We start from the raw sequence: 23541 nt of genomic DNA, 5'->3' as shown, positions 1-23541 counted from the left end.
TCCGCTAAGGAGTTCCGATCGACACTCTTGGTCCTTCCTCCTCCATTTGATCCTCACAACAGCCCTGAGAGGCAGGCTTGGCTCAGAGAGTGACAGTCCAAGGTTACCCAGTGAACTTCGTGGCTTCGTCCCAAGTCTCCCAGATGCTTGTTCAACAACCTAATCACTACGCTGGCTGCATTGGAGGGGGGGGCATCACGTAGCCTAGCTCAAGTTACAGCTCTTCGTTTAGGCAATGCAATATCCTTACAACCCGAAGAGCAGCCTTGAGACCATGTGGGCTTTGATCAAGAAGTAGGCGGTGTGTCACTCTGAAAACTGCAGAACGGCCTCAGATGAGCATGTTTTCCGCCATTTTAAGTAGTGCCTCTTTATTCTGGGCAACCTTTCTACATCATAAGACCTCATGATGCTTCTCTCTCTCTCTCTCTCTCTCTCCCCTTTTTCTGTTGCTGATGGGCTATGTCGTGGAAGAGGGTGCAGGAAGGAAGGGATACACAGAGTTTGCTGCATTTATAATAAAATCCTTCATAACTTTCTAAACATTAGAATGAATGCATTCCCAAAACATAGCACGACTGGGGATGGCAGTTACACAGAGTAAGTTCTGACTGAGGTATCAGGCAATGTATGGACTGTATGACTTTGACAGTGGGATGACTGAATGATCCTCCATAAAAAAAATCCCTCCATTGAGAAAATTAAATGGCTATAAAGGAAGCCCCAGCCCTTAATTTGCAAGATCTGAGCAAGGCTGTTAAGGATAGGACATTTTGGGGGACATTGATTCATAGGGTCACCATGAGTCGGAAGTGACTTGATGGCACTTCACACAACACACACATAATGTCCCCCTTAGTCATCTCTTTTCTAAAGTGAAAAGTCCCAGACTCTTCAGCCTTTCCTCATAAGGAAGGTGCTCCAACCCCTCTTGGTTGCCCTTGTCTGTAGTGGTTAAGAGTGGTGGTTTGGAGTGGCGAAGTCTGATCTGGAGAACCGGGTTTGATTCCCCACTCCTCCACATGAGCGGCGGAGGCTAATCTGGTGAACTGGATTTGTTTCCCCACTCCTCCACACGAAGCCAGCTGGGTGACCTTGGGCAAGTTACAGCTCTCTTAGAGCTCTCTCAGGCCCACCTACCTCACAGGGTGTCTGTTGTGGGGAAGGGAAGGTGATTGTAAGCCAGTTTGAGTCTCCCTTAAGTGGTAGAGAAAGTCGGCATATAAAAACCAACTCTTCTTCTTTTCCCGCTCTGCAATGTCCCTTTTGAGATATAGTGACCTGTTGTTCTAGCCTGAACTCCCTTTTCACATATGAGCCTTAAAACAAAGTGGACCTCTGGCTAATTGTGCCATGCGCGAATGCAATTCATGCGAGGGAGCGTGGAAGAGAAACAGGTTGCATTTGTGGTCCACATGGCTGTGTCCCCAAGCAGCCACCAGAGGGCAGGCAGGTCTCCCTGTTTCTCTCCCTCCTTCCCTGCTTCTCTCCCCCTTTCCAAATCTTGCTCAGCTGAGCTTTTGACAGTTCCTTGTTGCAGCCTGCAAATGCTGGCATTTCTGCCAGTCAAATTTCTGCTACAGACCAAGAATCTTGCGGAGCTGGCTGGTTCCTCACCATTGGACCGGAGGGGACAACTCCTGAGAAAGGGGGCTGGGGAGCTGCGTCGCCAAAACTGCCAAGGAGGCACAAGCAGAGAAAGTTAGTGCCAAGAAAAAAGAGAAATTAGGGATGCACCCTGAATCGCTGAAGATTTCGTGGGGAGCTGTTGTCTTGTTCTGCTTGCTACAGGAGGAGGCTGTAGGATCGGCAAGGGAGAGACCAGAAACAGGTATTGTTCACGGCTTTGGGGGCGCTACCTTTTCATGAAACATGTGTGCATGCACGGGTGAATGTCTGGATCTGTTGGACAGAGCGCATGTATCGATAAGTGTAGCTGCAGGTGGGAGCAGGCATGCTCGGACAGCATGAAAGGGGAGATAGGAAGTGCAAGCAGGAAAGGGGGGGATTGTGATGGGGGAAAGTGTGCAAGGGGTCACTGGCAGATGTGCCTTGGAGTGCCGATGGGGATCAAATGTGACAAAGCCATTGGAAATAAGGATGACTCCCAGTTCTTTGGGGTAATGCATCTGCAAATGGGCTCAGATTAAGGAGCATGATTTGGTGTGAATGCATCATTGCAAATTTAAAATTTAGACTGGACGCACAGATTTGCTGGGTCTGTCAAAAAAAAAAACAGGAAAGTTTATGTCAGAAAGGCAGCCAATAGTTCTCACATGCGTTAATATCAATATATTAACATTTGCATTACAAACGCACAGGGAAGCATGTTCAAAGTTTGGTTCTTTTAGTGGTGTGTGTGTGTGTGTGTGTGTGTGTGTGTGTCACTGTCAGGATAGCTGGGTGCCTGGTGTCTTTGGATGTGTGCATGTGGTTATGGATACTTACGACATTCCTGTGCATACAAGTGCTGAATGCACATTAAGTGGCCAGATACTTGTGCGCACTGCTTTGCTTATGTCCATGCATTAGTGTAAATACCCAAGTGTCGATGTGCTTGAGGCAGTACCGGACTTGTTTATGATAGTTTTGTGACTTGTGGAGGTCAATCAAAATTGTAGAGTTTTTTTTTTATTGTCCAGGGTGTGCCAAGTTGTAATGTGAACATGTATTCTCAAGACAGATGTGACATGCTTTAACCTTCTAATAGAAATTCCACATAGATTGGCTAGCACATACGAAATGCAAGTACCAAAGATGTATATATTATCAACTCAATAAGTTATAAAACATCCATTATTACATGTAGCTAATTCAACGCTGATAGGTGTGTCGTATTAGCTACATGTAATAATGGATGTGTTATAACTTATTGAGTTGATAATATATACATCTTTGGTACTTGCATTACATATATGCTAGCCAATCTATGTGGAATTTCTATTAGTGCATTAGCTTGTTAACATAGAGGTGTTTGCTTTTGAATAGGCTTTAATCCTCGGCAGTAGTCCATGTGGATTGACTTGACCGTGTAAATCATACTTTTGAACATGCATATGGCCGTGAGACTGTTTCCCAGCAGGCGTGCTTTGAGGGATGGAAGCAGCTGTTGGAAACATGCTCATCCCATTTGCTGTTGTATGCCACGGTCTCCTCAGGAAGGAAGGCACACAGTGAAAAAGGGTTCCTTAGATGCTGAACATAAGCCGGGTGTGCGTTGCACTGATTGGCTGGCTGGGTAGGGAGCTTGTGACATCACAATCCACTTTCCCAACTCCCTAGTAGCATTTTTCCAACTCCTTTTAAAATGTAGTATTAAAAAAAAATACCCAACAAATATAACATCAGATAAATTTGCAAGTAGTACCTATAAGAATTTGTTGTAAATTGAGGAGAATCCACGTGTGTGTGCAAGATAGGGAATTCTGAGAACAGATAGCGGGGACCACAAGTAGGGTGGCCAGGTCCCTCTTTGCCTTCGGCGGGAGGGTTTTGTGGCAGAGCCTGAGGAGGGCAGGGTTTGGGGAGGGGAGGGACTTCAGTGCCATAGAGTCCAATTACCAAAGCAGCCATTTTCGCCAGGGGAACTGATCACTATCAGCTGCAGATCAGTTGTAATAGCAGGAGATCTCCAGCTAGTTCCTGGAGGATGGCAACCCTAACCACAACAGAACGGCTGCCGTGGGACATGGGCCTACTCACAAAATTTTGGGAAGGGCCACACTGAGCATCCTTCTATGATGGGGGCAGGTGTCTCCCAATGGGTGCTCCCTAGGGTTGCCAACCTCCAGGTGGTGTCTAGAGATCTCCCCCTGTTACAACTGGTCTCCAGCCCATGGAGATTAGTTCACCTGCAGGAAATGGCCGCTTTGGCAATTGGACTCTATGGCATTGAAGTCCCTCTCCTCCTCAAACCCCGCCCTCCTCGGGCTCAGCCCCCAGCATCTCCAGGTATTTCCCAACCTGGAGTTGGCAACCCCAGTGCTCCCTGCAGGCTCAAAAGGGATGCCTCCCAGGCTCTTTGGAAACACCTCTTGCTCTACTGAGGTGGAAGCAAGCCAGCACTGGCTCTTTGTTTTTGGGAGAGATGCTTTGAAAAAGAAGCAAGTGGGCGCCAGCAAGCACCTTGGTTGGCACCATGGTGACGTGGGCAGCACACTGGGGACCACCGAGAAAAGGACACCATGATTGAGTCACAACAAACGCAGGGAAATGTGCAGGGAGAGCGAGGCGGACTCTGACAGTCGGGAAAGGCATGCGTCATCAAAACGAAGCACTGGAGCTGTTGGTGGTAGGGTTGCCAGGTCCTTCTTCGCTACCGGCGGGAGGTTTTGGGGGTGGAGCCTGAGGAGGGCAGGGTTTTGGGAGGGGCTTCAGTGCCATAGAGTCCAATGGCCAAAGCGGCCATTTTCTCCAGGTGAACTGATCTCTATCGGCTGGAGGTCAGCTGTAATAGCAGGAGATCTCCAGCTAGCACCTGGAGGTCGGCAACCCTAGTTGGTGGGGTGACCGCAGGGAGACAGCCCTGCATAAATGGCCCAAGAGTAGCAATGTGGGCATCAAAGGGATAGCATCAGCACGGAAGAAAGGAAGAATTTTCTGAGTCCTGACCGTTTTATTTCTCTGTCTCTCTATAGTCCCCCTCTGAAGCCTGAGGGTAAGAGACAGAACAAAGCCCTTCACTTCCAAAAGTATCCACTGCAACATCAAGGGAATTTACCTCATAATCTAGTCAAGACTCATGTTTAGAGTGGGATGGAAGTGGAATTTCTATAGGGCCTCCATTCTCTGGGTCCTCGAGCTGCCAACCTCCAGGTGGTGGCTGGAGATCTCCCGCTATTACAACTGATCTCCAGCTGAAAGAGATCAGTTCACCTGGAGAAAGTGGCCATTTTGGCAATTGGACTCTATGGCATTGAAGTCCCTCCCCTCCCCAAACCCCACCTTCCTCAGACTCCACCCCAAAAACTTCCTGCCAGTGGCAAAGAGGGACCTGGCAACCCTACAGGGTCCAGATGATGAAGATACCATTGATATATTGCAGGTAGAGGATATAGCTTAAGGAAACTTTGAAGTAACTTATGGATAATAATTTCATACTTGCCTCTCGGCTCTGAAAGAGTCGCACACAATGAATCATCATCCATCCGATCATGGATTTTCACACATTTTAAGGTTTTATTCATTAGCAGTGTAAAATTCGGCTTCAGACTCAGAGACGTTTGTGGGAGAAATTAACCTTAGTGGGTTCAAGACAGAGTTGGATAGGTCGATGAAGGTTATTTTTTCATAAGTTCTTTTCGGATGCGTAATGGTTGCATTTATGCGAATATTTCAGTCAGGGAAGTCTCAAGAAAAGCGGAGCCCACGCTTCCTTCTGGCTGCGTCAGCCTGTGCCAAAGGTGACTTTTGGAATACCATTGCTAACCTACATTTTGCGTGGTTACCCAGTGGCATGTCTTCAACATAATTATGTAAAATTTTCTCCCATATAAAGAAACCTTTATTTAAGTCATTTTAGTCCACCTTTGTCCCATCAAGAACTCAAAGCTCATTGCAAATGGAACTTTAAAATATCAGCTATAAAACAAAGCTTTAAACCAGGCAAAGATCTGTCCAGGCAACATTATTTTCCTGATCTGAAATTACCCCAGAGGACCACTATTTTCTCCAGTGGGGGAACTTGCTTGTAGCTGTCAGTTCATGTAAGCCAGGGGTGGTGGAGGAGGAGGAAGAAGTTGGTTTTGATATGCTGACTTTCTCTACCTTTTAAGGGAGAATCAAACTGGTTTCCAGCCTCCTTCCCTTCCCCTCCCCACAACACACACCCTGTGAGGTAGGTGGGGCTCAGAGAGTTCAGAGAGAACTGTGACTGTCCCAAGGTCACCCAGCTGGCTTCATGTGTAGGTGTGGGGAAACAAATCCAGTTCACCAGATCAGCGTCCACCACTCATGTGGAGGAGTGGGGAATCAAACTCGGTTCTCCAGATTAGAGTCCACCGCTCTTAACCACTACGCCACATTGGCTCACATAGTGCCGATGGGTGCCATAGTGCCTGCTGACACCTTTCCTGGTGCCAACCAAGCGTTTTTGGGAAGTGGGCAGGACCAGGTGTGGCCTTTTGCTCGGCAGAGTTTCTGACTTGCTGTGCAAAATTTTGGAAACTTTTGTTTGGAAGCAGCTGCCACCACAGCACAAGGATCTTGTATAAAGTGGGTTTACTCACCTAAAGGTGCTCTACTGGACTCCGGAGCACTGTGAGTAGGGAGGAGGGGCTTCCAACTTCCCCACCATGCTGTTTTTGTCAACGGAAATGTTTAGAAGAAGAGCGGGATTAAAATGTGATAGTGTATACTTCAAGTCTTTCGTTTGCGCTTTTCTTATAATCAGTAGGTGGGTCCCAAATTACAGCAAATATGGGAGCAGTTTATCCATTTTGTAGTGTGCTTTGGGTCCTACTGGAGCCAGCGTGGTGTAGTGGTTAAAAGCGGTGGTTTGGAGCGGTGGACTCTGATCTGGAGAACCGGGTTTGATTCCCCACTCTGCCAACATGAGCGGCGGAGGCTAATCTGGTGAACCAGTTTGGTTTCCCCACTCCTACGCATGAAGCCAGCTGGGTGATCTTGGGCTAGTCACCCACTCTCAGCCCCACCTACCTCACAGGGCGTCTGTTGTGGGGAGGGGAAGGTGATTGTAAGCCGGTTTGATTCTTCTTTAAGTGGTAGAAAAAGTCAGCATTTAAAAACCAACTCTTCTTCCTCCTCCTCCTCTTTTGAGAGAGTGTTATACTTAGGCCCCATGTTGACATGCTTCTGGTAATCACAGGGTCTTGAACTACATGCGTATCAAATTTCTGGGCTCCAGTACCTTAGGAAGTACCTGAACCGTTTCAGTACTCCCTCTCAGTCAGTGATTCACAAGGATCAAACGTTTTTATATACACAGAACACAGGATCTCTGGAGCAAGTATAACTCTGGAAGCTCCAAAGCCATTTTAAAGCATCCCGGGCTCGTCCAGCTCTTCTGTCTTCAATCCAATCTCAGCTGGAAAACTGTGTAAACAGGAAAAGTCAGCAGCGCGTGGCCAGCAGGGAGTCTCACGGCCCTTTCAGGGCTCGGCTTCTTTCTTTTAATTGCAATTTAATATTTTCACACTAGGAAAATGGCAGGGAAAGCAGCCAAACCGTAGAGGTTGATTAAGCTTAACAGCCCTCTTGGCTTCAAGAAGGGGGGAAGAAGAAGAAGAGTTGGTTTTTTATGCCGACTTTCTCTACCACTTAAGGGAAAATCAATAGGGTTGCCAACCTCCAGGTACTAGCAGGAGATCTCCTGCTATTACAACTGATCTCCAGCCGATAAGAGTTCACCTAGAGAAAATGGCTGCTTTGGCAAATGGACTCTATGGCATTGAAGTCCCTCCCCTCCCTAAACCCCGCCCTCCTCAGGCTCCACCCCCAAAACCTCCCGCTGGTGGCAAAGAGGGACCTGGCAGCCCTAAGAATCAAACCAGCTTACAACTACCTTCCCTTCCTCTCCCCACAACAGACAACCCTGTGAGGTAGGCGGGGCTGAGAGAGCTCTAAGAGCTGGCTTCGGGTAGAGGAGTGAGTAACAACCCGGTTCACCAGATTAGAGTCCACCACCCCCAAACCACCACTCTTAACCACTACACCACGCTGGCTCTCAAGGCCAGTTTCTAGCCCTCACGGTTCCAGAAAACATCTTGGAAGCATTTCTGTGCCATTCATATCCCTCCATCCTCCTCTACCAGTCTTACTTTGTTACAAAAATGGTCCGACTATCCCAGATCCCAGAAACAGAATAACTGATGACTGAATAACTGATACCCAGGCAGACTTAGCATTGACATACTATTAATAACCATATTTGTATGCTGTTAACATTGTGTCTTGGGATGTGGTATGGTATAGCATAGCCCAATCTCATCAGATCTCGCAAGATAAGCTGGGTCAGTACTTGGAAGGGAGACCTCCAAGGAAGACTCCGCAGAGGAAGGCAATGGCAAACCACCTTTGCTTAATCACTTGCTCAGAAAACCCCATCAGGCTCAGTGGTAGAGCATCTGTTTGGCATGCAGAAGGTCCCAGGTTCAATCCCCGGCATCTCCAGTTAAAGGGACTAGGCAAGGAGATGATGTGAAAGACCCCTGCCTGAGACCCTGGAGAGCCGCTGCTGGTCTGAGTAGACAATACTGACTTTGATGGTCTGATTCAGTATAAGGCAGTTTCATACACAGACTCAACACTGTGTTGGTGCTGGGTATACCTGGGTGTATATGAGCAGGTTCCAGTGCTAATCATTAGTGGCCTCAGCTAAAAATGATTTGGTGCTGCATACACATTTCAGACTAAGAGAATCCCACGGGATGGGACCATTTATGCATGGCTGTTTCCTCGCAATAACCCCACCAACTGCGTTGGGCCTTTGCCTTGATTATGCATGCATTTCCCAACGGTCAGAGGTTGCCTTGCTCTCCCCTTGTGTGTCTGTGCATTTTGCCGGCGTTTTCTGGATTTGTGTTTAGCCAGCATCCAGAAAACCCAGGCAAAATGTGCGGGGAGAGTGAGGCGACCTCTGATGGATGGGAAATGCACGCATAATCAAGGCAAGCCCCAAAGTAGTCGGTGGAGTGACCATGAAGAAACAGCCATGCATAAATGGCCTATAGGTCATACTATGGGAGTCCTATTCTGTCGGGTGTTTGACATAGGGTTGCCAGGTCCCTCTTCTCCTCCGGCGGGAGGCTTTGGGGTGTGTGCGTGTGCCCGCGCCAATGCACGCGTGTCACTTCCGGTCGGCGGGCAGAGGGGTCAATTGCCGGGGGTTTGCCCGCCACCAGCGGGCACCTGGCAACCCTAGTTTGACATAATGATTAATCCTGCCCTTCTCCAAACTGAATCAATATCTGCAGTTACCTCATTGGAATTAACCAATGTTGGCAAAAAGCACAGAGACAAATGCGGGGTTTTCCCACCTAGGTTTTATTTTGGTGTGGGTGCCAAACTACAGAGGGTTTTCTCTAAGCTTCTGCACACTCCATGGTTTCTTGCTCATTCCTCCAGGCTTTCTCAAAATGGGGATGAAAGGCGGTTTGAGAAAGCAGAGGAATAACAAGGAAACCACAGAATGGCAGCAAGCGGACTGAGGAAGCCTAGAGGGGAAAAAACTTGTGTTTTGGCACTGTGAGAAAACACCATGTTAAAGAAAACCCGCAGGAAGTTGTGCAGCCAATAACAGCATGGCTGCATCACGTTTATATATGTGATTGATGGGAGCTCCAGGACGAGTTTCGGCCTGATTTTACTTTTGTCTATATCTGGAGCCCCGATAATTAGGGTTGCCAGGTCCCTCTTCACCACCGGTGGGAGGCTTTGGGGCGGAGCCTGAGGAGGGCGGGGTTTGGGAAGGGCCATAGAGTCCAGTTGCCAAATTGCGTCAATGCCATAGAGTCCAATTGCCAAAGCGGCCATTTTCTCCAGGTGAACTGATTTCTATCTGCTGGAGGTCAGTTGTAATAGCAGATCTCCAGCTAGTACCTGGAGGTTGGCAACCCTACATATGTATGACATTTACCTTTTGGGGTTCGTGTTTTTAATTCTTTTAAAATGCGATTGCACTTAATAATAAACACACATTTGTAATATAATTTTTAATTATTGTGGCTCAACCTTCTAGGTTCCTAGCCTGTTTTAGGGTTGGGTATTGCTTCCTTTGTTTTGTTGGTTTCACTTCTAGTGTTCTGAACAAAGATTGACCTAGTAAAGCCCAATTGACTCATTGGGCCTGTTTTTGTACAGCCAGCAATGTTGCTAAATTTTGGATCTGCAGCTGCTGATTTTCCTTCCACCACCACGACCTATTCTTTCTCCCACAAAAAAGCAAGTGCCCGAGGCCCGTTTCTATCACCATCACCACACAAGTCCTTTCTCCTTTCCATCTGCTCAAAACATCTGGGTTCCCAGGCCCCTCCCACATGCCGCAGGCTAAATGCAGTCTTGTGGAGGAAGCTGGGCTAGAATGAATACATGCCATGATGCCATAGTAACCTTTATAAGTAGCTCTGGTTTGAGAAAGGGAGCCCAGAATAACACGTATGGTAGACAGGTAGGGTTGCCCACCTCCAGGTCCTAGCTGGAGATCTCCTGTTGTTATAACTGATCACCAGCCGATAGAGATCAGTAAAAGGTAAAGGTCCCCTGTGTAAGCACCGGGTCATTCCTGACCCATGGGGTGAAGTCACATCCTGACGTTTACCAGGCAGACTTTGTCTACGGGGTGGTTTGCCAGTATCTTCCCTTTACCCCCAACAAGCTGGGTACTCATTTTACCGACCTCGGAAGGATGGAAGGCTGAGTCAACCTTGAGCCGGCTACCTGAAACCAACTTCTGTTGGGATCAAACTCAGGTCATGAGCAGAGCTTAGACTGCAGTACTGCAGCTTACCACTCTGCGCCACGGGGCAGTACCCCTGGAGAAAATGGCCACTTTGGCAATTGAATTGTATGGCATTGAAGTCCCTCTCCAAATTTCACTCTCCTCAGGCTCCACCCCAAAAACCTCCTGCTGGTGGCAAAAAGGGATCTGGCAATCCTATAGATAGGACATAGAGGAGGAGTTGGTTTTAATACCTGATTTTCTATACCTTTAAGGAGACTCAAACTGGCTTACAATCCCCTTCCTCTCCCCACAACAGACACCTTGTGAGGTAGGTGGGGGCTGAGAGAGCTCCAAGAGAACTGTGTCTAGCCCAAGGCCACCCAGCAGGCTTCATGTGGGGAAACCAACCTGGTTCACCAGGTTAGAGTCCGCCGCTCACGTGGACAAGTGGGGAATCAAACCCATTTCTTCCAGATTAGAGTCCACCGCTCCTAACCGCTGCACTACGCTGGCCCTGATGGACCAATGGTCTGATTCAGTATAAAGCAATTTCACATGTTCATGTGTGAAGATCCATCTGCACTTGCTTTTTGGCACTATTGCCTCTATTATTGTTTTATGCCAAGGAAAAGAGCCCTGGCACTGAAAACAAGCTCATAGTTAGTTCTGTTGATCTATATTTCAAGTCAATAAAGAACTATTAAAAATTCTGTGCCAAGAATTCACATCTGGTAAATTATTATTTTGTTATGAATCATCAGCATGGTGCATTTTAGTATAGAGGGCACTTTACAACTACTAATTATCATTTATATAATGGGTTGGATCCAACAGGCTTTTCCACTGGTGAAAACGGGAGAAAGGGTGCCTTTGACCACCAAAAAGGATTAGCTGGAGATCATAAGGCCTGCAAGGACCAACTATGCAATGTAGTAAAGAGAGGGATTTAGAGTAGAAAAGTTAGCTGGATCCAGCTAAATAAGTTTAACTTGAATCTTCTGGAGCACATGGTCTACCATGGTTGGTCTTGTCTACTCAATGGTTAGGGTTGCCAACCTCCAGGTACTAGCTGGAGATCTCCCGCTATTACAACTGCTCTCCAGCTGATAGAGATAAGCTCCCCTAGAGAAAACGGCTGCTTTGGCCATTGGGCTCTATGGCATTGAAGCCCCTCCCCAAACCCCGCCCTCCTCAGGCTCCGCCCCAAAAACCTCCCGCTGGTAGCGAAGAGGGACCTGGCGACCCTATCAATGGTAGTGGTTCTCCAGGGCTTTGTTAGAGGTCTTTCCTATAACCTTATCCTTTTAACTGGAGATGCTGGGGATTGAACTTGCGACCTTCGGCATGAAAAGCAGTTGCTCTATCACTGAACCACAGCCCCTCACCATACAAGAGGACCGAACCCCTTCTTGATTGCAAAGCACAATCATCTTCTGAAGTAGGCCGCTATTATTTCCATGTTACCGATGGGCAACTGAAAGTAAGATAAAATTGTCCAAAGCACCACAATCAGGCAGAGATGGAATTTTAGCTGTGTCTCCAGCTGACTCAGACGTATATAAATGATTTTACAAGTGCATGTAAAACTTCCGTTTGTGAGCCAAGAGAGAACCTGGAGGAAAACTGCTGAAGTCAATCAAGGTGCCTTGGCAACCTACATTAGTTTTGAGCTTGGGTTCCTTTTCTAAATTTAATCTAATGTATAGGGCAGTGGTTCCCAACCTTTTTTTGACCAGGGACCACTAGGACTTTTTTGTTCGGTGCAGGGACCCCAAGGTTCAAAATAAAAATTCTGAGAATTTGAAAATAAACTTTAATCATAACTGTTAGTTAAACATTAAACTTAGAATAATATTTGAATATATATTTTTATAATAGAGAACTTTTAATTGAAAATATTAATTTATTATGGGTTTATAACTTTGTTTCGCGGACCTTAATTTAGTTCTCGCGGACCCCTGGGGGTCCATGGACCCCCCGTTGGGAACCAGTGGTAGGGCCATAGTTCCAGTGCCAAAACCTTCTGCTCCACACATGAGCATGAAGAAATCCTTGCAGATTCTTGTGTACATACAGTCTGCTGATGCATTTGAGGATCTGTGGGTTGGGGTATGATGCTAATGTAAGAAGAAGACCAGAATCTCTATAACTTGCTTAAAGCTATGCACAGTGAAACAATGTTCTTTCTGGAATGATTGGGCATTGAGGATGCAGTTCCTTCACATATCCAGTGTGGAGGTCCTTAGCCAGGAGGAATTCAATCCACCCAGGTCTAGACTAGCAAGAAGGTACACACTACCAGCTTCAGGATTTCATTCCACTCAGGACCTTTGCATCTCCAAGGCAAGTGGACTACCTATAGGGTTGAGAACCACTATAATATGGCTTGGCATCACCAGAAGATTTCTGCACGCCCTAGACTCCTTGTGCAAAACAAACAAACAAAAGCCCTCATGTAGCCCTTTGCACTGTTAAATGTAGTGTATCCCGAGTAATTTTCCCACTTGCACATAGGGCCGCCAACCTCCAGGTGGTGGCTGGAGATCTCCCGTCATTACAACCGATCTCCAGGCAATAGAAAACAGTCCCCCTGGAGAAAATAGCTGCTTTGTCCATTGGACTCTATGGCATTGAAGTCCCTCCCCTCTTCAAATCCCTCCCTCCTCAGACGCCACTCCCAAAATCTCCAGGTATTTCCCAACCTGGAGCTGGCAACCCTACTTGCACAAGACACAGTGCAAGCAATTTCTGGGCACTATAAGATGTAAGGAAGAAAGCGCTACCGGTAGGTGTTGTATAAGATCTTGTGCAAGTGGAACTGCACTAAGTCTATTTAGATTTCTGCTTGCATATCCCTGGATCCAAGTCTATGGTTTCTTTCCATGTGAACGCACATGCGCTGCCATTTAAGTGTGAAGCGACCCTCGGCTTTTCACAGGGTTACAATCACATGCTCCTTTTAAAAGTTCATTCACTCACAATTATAGGTTTTAAAAGATCATTAGTTCATAATGCTTTCCCCCTTGAACAGTGTAACACATGCCATATAATGAACACAAAATCGCAGGAGTTGTGTATGGAAAACAGATTAAATAAGGGGGGAGTCAAAGTTTTGATTTCCACAGTATTTAATAGAACTTCCTGGGTTTTTCCTCACCACTGTTGTTTTTTCCCCCTTTACTTTTCTTCCCCCTTCCTTTCAAGTTGTGTATGTTTAGGCTGCAATCCTAAACATATATACTTGGGAGATAATCTGATTGATCTCAGTGGATCCGACTGGCATTTCTGCTCGTGAGAAAAGGAGGAAGGGTCCTTTTTGACCACCCCAAAAAGGCAGTTCTAGTGATATTAGGATCTGCATGGACAAAAGCCAAGTAGGTTGGGGACTGTAATAAGGAGGGGAACCGGGTGGGAGCGTGCAAAAAAGTTGGCTGAATCCAGCCTGGTAGAATGTACTTTCCTTGTTAAACTCAGTAGGACTTACCTGCAAGCAACTTGAATCTTCTGAGAAGATTCTTTTGAGAACTGTGCTGCAAGTTAGTTTCAGCCTCATTATGGTAACCTAAATTTGTATCATCCACTTATGAAGTGAAATGCAAAATCCTCTTCTGGTATTTGTCATCTCCTTCAAGCTTCTGTTTTTTTCCAAGATCAAGAAAAGAAGCAATTAGGTTCAAACTCCCAGGAGGTAACAGAGGGCCAAGCTACGCATGATGTTGGGGTCCCACGATTAGAAATCCAAACATCTTATTTGGCCCGAATAAGTATTGCCAGCCTCCAGGTGGTGGCTGGAGATCTCCTGCTATTACAACTGATCTCCAGACGACAGAGATGTTCCCCTAGAGAAAATGGCCACTATGGAATTATAACCCGTTGAAGTCCCTTCCCTCCCAAACTACCCTCCTCAGGCTCGAGCCCCAAATCTCCAGGTATTTCCAAACGCAGAGCTGGCAACCCTACAAATAAGCAGTTGGTGGAGGGGCACAATTTGGATCAAGGCCATAGGGAAGGGAAGATTTAACTCTTCCCATTCATGGTTTCCATGGTTGCTTAAACCTCCAGTAGAGAACAAAGACAGGTGTCATTATTATGCCTGTCTTCCCCCCCAATGGGTAGGGTTGCCAACCTCCAGGTACTTGCTGGAGATCTCCTGCTATTACAGTTGATCTCTAACTGATAGAGATCAGTTCACCTGGAGAAAATGGCCGCTTTGGTAACTGGACTCTATGGCATCGAAGTCCCTCCCCTCCCCAAACCCTGCCCTTAGGGTTGCCAACTGCCAGGTAGTAATTCAACTAATCTCCAGCCGATAGAGATCAGATCACCAGGAGAAAAATGGCCGCTTTGGCAATTGAACCCTATGGCATTGAAGTCCCTCCTTAAGCTCCGTCCCCAAAACCTCCCGCCGGTGGCGAAGAGGGACCTGGCAGCCCTACCAATGGGTCTTAAAGCCCCAGTAGAGGAAAAAGACAGGTGCCTTTATTATGCCTGTCTTTTTCCCCAGCGGGGCCCTGAACAGCAAGACTGGGAGACCGTTCTAGCCCAGAGGGAAGCTTAACCCTCTCTTCCCTAGACCTACAGCCCTGATCCAGTTATCCCCCACCAGCAGCTGTTTGTTTTTGACTGCGAGGGCGTTCCAGCTATAGAACTTCAGAGTCATGTATATTTGGCCCTTAGTCTAAACATTACTAAGAACTTCCTACCTGCTGCAAAAGCAATTGAGCGCTTGGAACAAACTGCACAATAAGGGTGCAGAATCTTCTTCGTTAGTAGTTCTGAAGAAAATCAGGTTTTCGGTGCTCACTCACTGCAATGAACAGACATCCCAAACGCCTCTCTAGCAAAGGATACAGCTCCATTCCACCTTCTTAAGTCTTTCATGCATGGTTGTTTCCTTTGCGGTCACCCCTCTGACAGTTTTGGGTCTTTGCTTTGATTATACATGCCGTTTGCTACCGTCAGAGGTCGCATCGCTCTCCCCCTGCGTTTCCTTGCATTTTGCCCGCGTTCTCAGGGACCTGTTTTATCTCACATTTGAAAATGCGGGCAAAATGCAGGGAAAGGCAGGGGGAGAGCGAGGCGACCTCTGACGGTAGGCATGCGTGATCAACACAAAGACCCAAAGTCATCAGAGGGGTGATGGCGAGGGAAACAGCCAAACATAAAAGACCTTAGATATAATCACTTAACCCCCTATACAGCCAGTGAAGTATATACAGCCAAAGTACAGTGGGTAGAATATTGGGCCAGGACTGGAAAAACATTGATTAAAATCCCCACTCCTTCATAAAATCCACTGTATGAGCTAGGGCCAGTTGCTGTCTCAGCCTACCTCACAGGGTTGTTATGAGGCTAAATGGAGAGCATGGGACCTTATGGAGAGCTCTGGTTAGACCTCACCTAGATTATTGTGTTCAGTTTTGGGCACCACAATTTAAGAAAGATGTAGACAAGCTGGAACGTGTCCAGAGGAGGGCAACAAAGTTGGTGAGGGGTCTGGAGGCCAAGTCCTATGAGGAAAGGTTGAAGGAGCTGGGGATGTTTAGCCTGAAGAGAAGACTGAGAAGGGATATGATAACCATCTTCACAGTACATGAAGGGCTGTCATATAGAGGATGGTTCCGGTTTGTTTTCTGTTGCCCCAGAAGGTCGGACCAAAACCAACAGGTTAAAATTAAATCAAAAGAGTTTCCATCTAGACATTAGGAAGAATTTTCTAACAGTTAGAGCGGTTCCTCAGTAGAACAAGCTTCCTCGGGAGGTGGTAACCTCTCCTTCCCTGGAGGGTTTAAAGAAGAGGTTAGATGGCCATCTGTCAGCAATGCTGATTCTGTGACCTTAGGCAGACGATGAGAGGGAGGGCATCTTGGCCATCTGGGCATGGAGTAGGGGTCACTGGGTGTGTGTGGGGGAGGTAGTTGTGAATTTCCTGCATTGTGTAGGCAGTTGGACTAGATGACCCTGGTGGTCCCTTCCAACTCTATGATTCGATGATTCTATGTACTCTGCCCTGAGTTCCTTGCAGAAAGGGTGAGAAAAAGATCCAATAGTTAGCTAAATATCGTCTTAAGGGGCTTCCTTCTGGACAAGGGAAATGTTTATCATTTTTATTTCTCACCCAACAGGTTGGACCCAAGACCGTGTATCAGTGACAGGGGCAAAACCTCATTCCTGGACGCGAACGACGCGTGAGACCTTCACGAAAGACAAGAAGCCACAAATCATTCATGACTTTGTCGGGGGAAGTCTGGCCATTGACACTCTGGCAGAGAACGAAACTCAGATTGTGGTGAGTGTTGTGCAGGAGACGGTACACAATCTAAGGTGTTTAGCAAGGACGGAACGTCTTCTGGCTCAAGCAGACACGTTCTAAAGTCATGTGTGGACAGGGTTGTCAGCTGCGAGTTGGGAAATATCTGGAGATTTTGGGGGTGGAGCCTGAAAAGTATGGGGTTTGGCGCAGGGAGGGACTTCAATGGGTTATAATTAGGGTTGCCAGGTCCCCTCTTCCAATTGGTGTGAGGTTTTAGGGGGCAAGGCTGGGGTGGTTTGAGTGCTAAAGCAGCCGTAAAACAGGAAATGACCTCATTGCATGCGCGCACCCACACCCGTACGCAGCTGCCACTCCAGAGCTGCTGGGTAGATTGGCAGGCAATTGCCTGCCAAAACCACTCACCTGGCAACCCTAGATATAATGCCATAGAGTCCGCCTTCCAAAGCAGCCCTTTTCTCCAGGGGAACTGATCTCTGTCACCTGGAGATCGGATGTAACGAACTGAGAGCTGTGAGCGTAAACAAGTAGGCTTCCGCAGTGGGACAAACAGTGAAGCCATTTCAAAGTGGTGCAGAGGAAAGCTTAATCCCCTCTCCCCCTGGGCCACAGTCCTGATCCCAATCAGGCCCACACACACCTGGGAACCAGGGTTGCCAGCTGGAGGTACTAGCTGGAGATCTCCTGCTATTACAACTGATCTCCAGTCCTGATCCCAATCAGGCCCACACACACCTGGGAACCAGGGTTGCCAGCTCCAGGTACTAGCTGGAGATCTCCTGCTATTACAACTGATCTCCAGTCGATAGAGATCAGTTCACCTGGACAAAATGGCCACTTTGGCAATTGGACTCAGTGGCATTGAAGTCCCCTCCTGAAACCCCGCCCTCCTCAGGCTTCGCCCCAGAAACCTCCCGCCGGTGGCGAAGAGGGACCTGGCAACCCTACTGGGAACTGAGTTCCAAATGTAGAGCCCAGAACACATATTCGATTGTTCGCCTCAGCAGGCAAACTCCCACTCCATCCCCCGTGTGCCGTCAGTGGAGAATGATAGAAAAATGGGGGAAATTACATCACGGCTTCAAGCAACAGTCTAGCAATTCCCCCAGTCTCCATGGTCTTTACCATAGAGATTAGGAGAATTCCAATGTGGTGACATCAATGTGTTCAATGTGGTGACATCACATCAAGGTGGTGACATGGTCTTTACCATAGAGATTAGGAGAATTCCAATGTGACATCAATGAGTTCAATGTGGTGACATCACATCAAGGTCTTCACCTGGAAGTGATATCTCCATGTCACGCCTCATGTCATGCCTCACTCCCCCTCTCCATACCCCACCCCAAAAGTTCCCAAGATCGCCAGGCACAAACCTGGCAGCTTTATTCAAGACCCAGATGGGACATAAGTAAAATATGTAGTTTGGTCCTTTCATTTGTGTCCAAACCCCTGTTCTTTTTCTTTTTTATCTTGTACCATCTTGTTGTGACCGGGGCTAGCTTGGTACTGATCTTTCTTATTTTCTAGTACATACAGACATCCTCCTCTCAGGACTGCAATTTGGGTTTTTAATGTCCCCAGTGACTTTGGGCAATTGTAAAGTCTACTATTTGTCGATGGTGAATGGGTGCACAGGTGAAAATCAGCAAGACTTTTGGCCAGACTTGTTCCCAGAAAGTTTGCCCCTCTTTAACATGCCACTAAGTTGGGAAACAGAAGGCTTAAGGAGTGTGCTTGATTAGAGGGAAGAATTCTACTGACTGGAGCAGATCAATGGCCCATTGTTTATGCCCTTTGGAATCAGAGCATGAGTCGCGTCTAAGATGAAAGGGGAGCGAATTTTAATGAATCGAAATCAATACAGGGGAAAATGTGTTGCATACTTTAATGGTGGGTTGGCAGCAGCTGTAGCTGGAAAGTTTCCATGCTCCAGCTGTGGGCTGGAGTTGCAGGATTTTAGAGGCCTGCTTGGGGCTCGGTCAGTTCATTGCATGGCATTGCCGGTTGATTGGGAAAGATCTGAGGCCCTAGAGATGCACATGCATCTGGGAAATATCATTCATAGACTCAACATGCATTGGTGGATTGGCAGGGGGACCACCATTGCTAGGGTTGCTAGGTCAATCTTCTCAACCGGCGGGAGGTTTTTGGGACGGAGCCTGAGGAGGGAGGGGTTTGGAGAGGGGAGGGACTTCAAGGCCATAGAGTCCAATTGCCAAAGCGGCCAGTTGTAATAGCAGGAGATCTCCAGCCACTACCTGGAGGATAGTACAGGGGCAACAGACATGTACAAAAGGTGCAATTTATATAAGCTACTGAAGTGAAAACATGAACAATATTGTACTCAACAAGGTAACCACACAACAAACTAACAATCAATATGTACAATATATACAGCAAGGAGCCGCAATAATTTTCAGGAGTCTCAACAGAGTAACAGTAGCAATCCAGTTTCTGTGTACAAAATTTCATAAGAAGCCACAATATTCCATAGGAGTTTCTGTGTACAAAATTTCATAAGAAGCCACAATCTTCTTATGAAATTTTGTACACAGAAACTCCTATGGAAGATTGTGGCTTCTTATGAAATGTCACGTGGTCGGGCTTTGCCGTGCCACGCCAGCGCATCTTGAGAGTGGGAGGGGGTGGCTGCCTCGGCTGGCTCGCGGGCCGAATAAGAGCTCTCAATGGGGCCGGATCCGGCCCGCGGGCCTTATGTTTGACACCCCAGGTTTAAACTGACTCGAAGTGAGAGATTCTATCATTGAAAAACGAACCTGTGGGTCTCCTAAATAATGCATTGTCTGTTCAACATATTCTACTATTGGCTGACGAAGGCTTCCAGCGAAACGTGATTACAATCTACAGAACACGTTCCGTTCATCTTGCTCTTTACACCGAGGCATCAGTTTGAATTTCCAGACAGCTATCAAGTTATCATTATCAATTTAAAAGCTCCGCTACTCCAATTTTCGGTTAGCTTGTCCACTGCGCATGTCCATTCGTTCCAGCTTTCCTTTGCCTTCAATTGTGCTACTGCGCATGACCAACTGTACCTTGGCAACCACCGTTCCGCGCAAGTCTATCAGCTTCCGTTTTTGATTTTTTTCAGCAGGATCAATCATCGCGCTTACCAGCTTTGGGAATGAACTTTACAGCTTACTTACCTTGCTGAATTTCTTCTATTCAGCTGTCATTAGGTATTGTTTTTGCCTGTATGCCTTTGGTGTAGTTTTTATTTTGTGTTTATGGTAGTGTGTTGTGTTACACTCGTTGCCTTTGAATATAGCATTTGTCTTTTGCTAATTATTGAGCTTCTGCTGTTCTTTTGGAATTGACTAGTCATATAGACAGTGCTATTCGTTTTTGTATTTGCATCTTGAGACATCAGGAGAGGCAGAATGTCAAAAGGGGCACGACTGATTGAAAACAAGGCTGCCTTTCAAAATTCAGCAGTGGGTGGTTTTGAGGAGGCAGTGGTTACCGTCCCAGCGCAAGGAAAGGAGAAAGAAGACAAATGCAAAGAGGAGTCATTTGTCAGCTTATGGGAGTAGCATCAGCGAGGCGCTGATTTTAGCTGCTTCAGGGGGAAAGCGGGGCCTCTTATTTCATTACCACATTTGACTCTTGTTCTGGACTCACAGGCTTGATGCATTCTGGCCTTCTCAGATTCCTGCTTCATGCCGTCAGTTCAGACAACACAAAACCGCTGTTTATTTTAACTGTCGTTCATTTGTGAAACTGGGATTCAGCCTGCAGAAGATCAGCGATTCCTAGCTTGGCAAACCATAGATACAGCGTTGCTGATCTTTTCCTTGCCTCCCTCTACCAGAAACCCATATCTCAGCTGGCACCCAACCAAGCCCCATTACATCACCAACTGGCTTTTGGATTTAAAATATGGATGGAAAGGTCCCGGCTGGATATTAGGGGGAAAAATGTTTACAGTAGGAGTTCTTCAGTAGTGGAATTGGCTGCCTAGGGAGGTGGCTGCCTAGGGAGGTAGCCTTCAAGCAGCAGTTAGACGAACACTTGTCAGGGATGCTCTAGGGCTGATCCTGCATCGAGCAGGGGGTTGGACTAGATGGCCTGTATGGCCCCTTCCGACTCTATGATTCTGTGATTGTCCAGCAACAACACAACAGCAGGGAAGTTTTGAGCACTCTTGGCTGCAGAGTAGGGTTGCCAGCTTCCAGGCAGGACCTGAAGTTCTCCCAGATATACAACTGATCTCCAGACTACAGAGATTAGTTCGCCTGGCAAAAATAGCATTGAATGGTGGAATCTATGGAACCACATACCAGCTGAGATCCCTTTCCTCCCCTACTCCCCCCTCCCCTGGCACTGCCCTCAAATTATCCAAGAATTTTCCAAGCCGGAGTTGGCAACCCTATGTGGTGAGCCAACCACATCCCTGCTAGCCAAATCTTCTGCCTGACTTTTGCATTAACCCTCTTCTTACCCAAAGGCCAGGACAATAATCTCCTGCTGCTGATTCCAGTGTGCACTTCCCGCACTGGTTTGAGTTACCCTAACTAACCATAGTTAGTGTTAGGGTTTCCAACTCCAGCTTGGGAAATTTGTGGAGATTTGGGGGCAGGGCCTGGGGAGGGCAGAGTCCTCGGAGGGAGCTCAGCAAAGATGTGATGCCATAGAGTCAGCCCCTCAAAATGACCTTTTCCTCCAGGGATCAGAACTCTGTAGTCTAGAGATCAGTTGTAATGCCAGGAGAATGCCAGGCCCCCACCTTGATGTTGGTAACTTAGGTTGGTGGCAACTTTCTTCACACAACACATAGTTAAATTGTAGAACTCCCTGCCCCAGGAAGTGGTGATTGCTGCCAACTTGGAAGACTTTAAGAGGGTAGTGGACACGTTCATGGAGGATAGGGCTATTCATGGCTACTAGTTAAAATGGCAACTTGTCATGATGCATACGTATTTTCTCCAGGACCAGAGGAACATGCCTATTATATTAGGTGCTGTGAAACACAGGCAGAATAATGCTGCTGCGGTCATCTTCTTTGTGGGCTTCCTAGAGGTTCCTGGTTGGCCACTGTGTGAACAGACTGCTGGACTTAATGGGCCTTGGTCTGATCCAATGTGCCTTTTCTTATGTTCTTAACTTAGGTTCAGATGATCAATTGCCTACAGTTAGTTTAACAAAACCACGGTTTCTTTTCCCATCTGAACTGATCAACGGTTACCTTTTGGACAGACAGCTGTTTTGCCTCCAGCGTTGTCTGTAATCAATCATCCTATGGAGAAAACCACATCGAACCTTTATCTCACAGGCCTGGATTTGGGAGATAAAGGCTTGCATTTGGGGGATGCCTTTTTTGGGACAGCCAGTGATAAACAAGAATTTAATCCTTTCCCTGTTCGTTTACCTCCCCCTCCCATTGCTAGCATCACTTCTAGTGTAGGGATTGCATTAATCAAATAGCTAATAATGTGTGTTTACCTCGCCCCATAGGTAAAAGGATGCCCTTAGTTGATCTGCTTGGCTTGGTGGTTTATACAGGCTTTGGTGTCTCACAGCACTCTTGGCTGGTCCTGAAGAAGATTTATGTCGAAACTGAAAACGTCCATATTCTTGCACTTCTAAAACAAATGAGGTTCTTGTAGCCTACTTTATAGCTCCTGTCTTTTGATCAATACATAGTGTTGCCAACCTCCAGGTACCAGCTGGAGATCTCCTGCTATTACAACTGATCTCCAGCCAATAGAGAGCAGTTCACCTGGAGAAAATGACCGCGTTGGCAATTGGACTCTTTGGCATTGAAGACCCTCCCCTCCCCAAACCCCGCCCTCCTCAGGCTCCACCCCCAAAACCTCCCACTGGTGCTGAAGAGGGACCTACCAATACAGCAACCCCTGTCTCTGGAACTTGCTGGAGGATTCAGATTAAATAAGACCTCAGAGGGTAAGGGGAAAAAACATACCGAAAAACAAATTTCAGCAAGTACCAAATGGAGACTATAAAGCTTTACTTTCTTCTCGTATAGTAAGCTTGTTTCGGGATTGCTTTTTCCTTCCCCCTTCTCCTCCGCTTGTTTTCTTTCTCTCCTCTTAATTTCTGCTGTAACCAAATCAAGGTGGCAGATTGGGACATAATCGCGATCCAGGGATGAGGTAATGCTGGAGGGAGAGAGAGCCGCCAAGTCCACCCATCTCTGGCATTTGCTGTGTTCATTTATTTCTCTCTCTCTCTCTCTCCCCCCCCCCATTTTATTGAGAACACATTGGAAGCTGCAAGCCTGTGTCTTTGCAAATGAGAAAATGGGACAGCTGGAGTGACAGCTCTGCAGCTGGCCTTTTCGCATCTTGCTGTCGCCTCTGGCTTCCTGCAGCAAATCTCCCTCCTGAACATGTAGCCAGACTTACCCCTGGGCCTTGTGTGCAAATGTGGGGGTTAGGGTTGCCAACCTCCAGGTACTAGCTGGAGATCTCCTGCTATTACAACTGATCTCCAGCCGATAGAGATCAGTCCATCTGGAGAAAATGGTCGCTTTGGCAATTGTACTCTATGGCATTGAAGTCCCTCACCTCCCTAAACCCCGCCCTCCTTAGGCACCTCCCCAAAAACCTCCTGCCAGTTGTGAAGAAGGACCTGGCAACCCTATTTGGGGAGGGAAGGGACTTCAATGGGAAGGCTTGCCAATTGCCTGATGGGGTGGGTAAAAGCCCACCAATCCACCGGGCTGCCCACAAACCAGCTGAGGGTTGGCGGGCAGAAGAGAGCCAGATAGAGGGGGAGGCGTGCGATGCATGCACACAACCCATGCACCACGCCAACGTCACTTCCAGGTTTGCCCAGAAGTGAACATGGATGCTCTAGCAATCTCTGTCAATACTCTATGAAAACC

At 47.3% G+C, this 23541-nt stretch overlaps 1 protein-coding gene across 1 annotated transcript in view; it reads left to right on the top strand.

Annotated features, from left to right (window-relative positions):
• Positions 1-1361: 1361 nt before the first annotated feature.
• The window catches only part of PLXDC1 (plexin domain containing 1), a 64314-nt gene continuing 42134 nt past the window's right edge, over positions 1362-23541 (top strand). Inside the window, exons 1-2 of the mRNA XM_056864613.1 lie at positions 1362-1449; positions 16525-16688. Coding sequence (XP_056720591.1) covers positions 1362-1449; positions 16525-16688 — 252 coding nt within the window. The remainder of the gene's footprint in view (positions 1450-16524; positions 16689-23541) is intronic.

Source organism: Euleptes europaea, chromosome 18 (assembly GCF_029931775.1).
Source record: "Euleptes europaea isolate rEulEur1 chromosome 18, rEulEur1.hap1, whole genome shotgun sequence".
NCBI lineage: Eukaryota > Metazoa > Chordata > Lepidosauria > Squamata > Sphaerodactylidae > Euleptes > Euleptes europaea.
The sequence above is the reverse complement of the archived record's forward strand: the minus strand, read 5'-3'. Positions and strand labels throughout refer to the sequence as shown.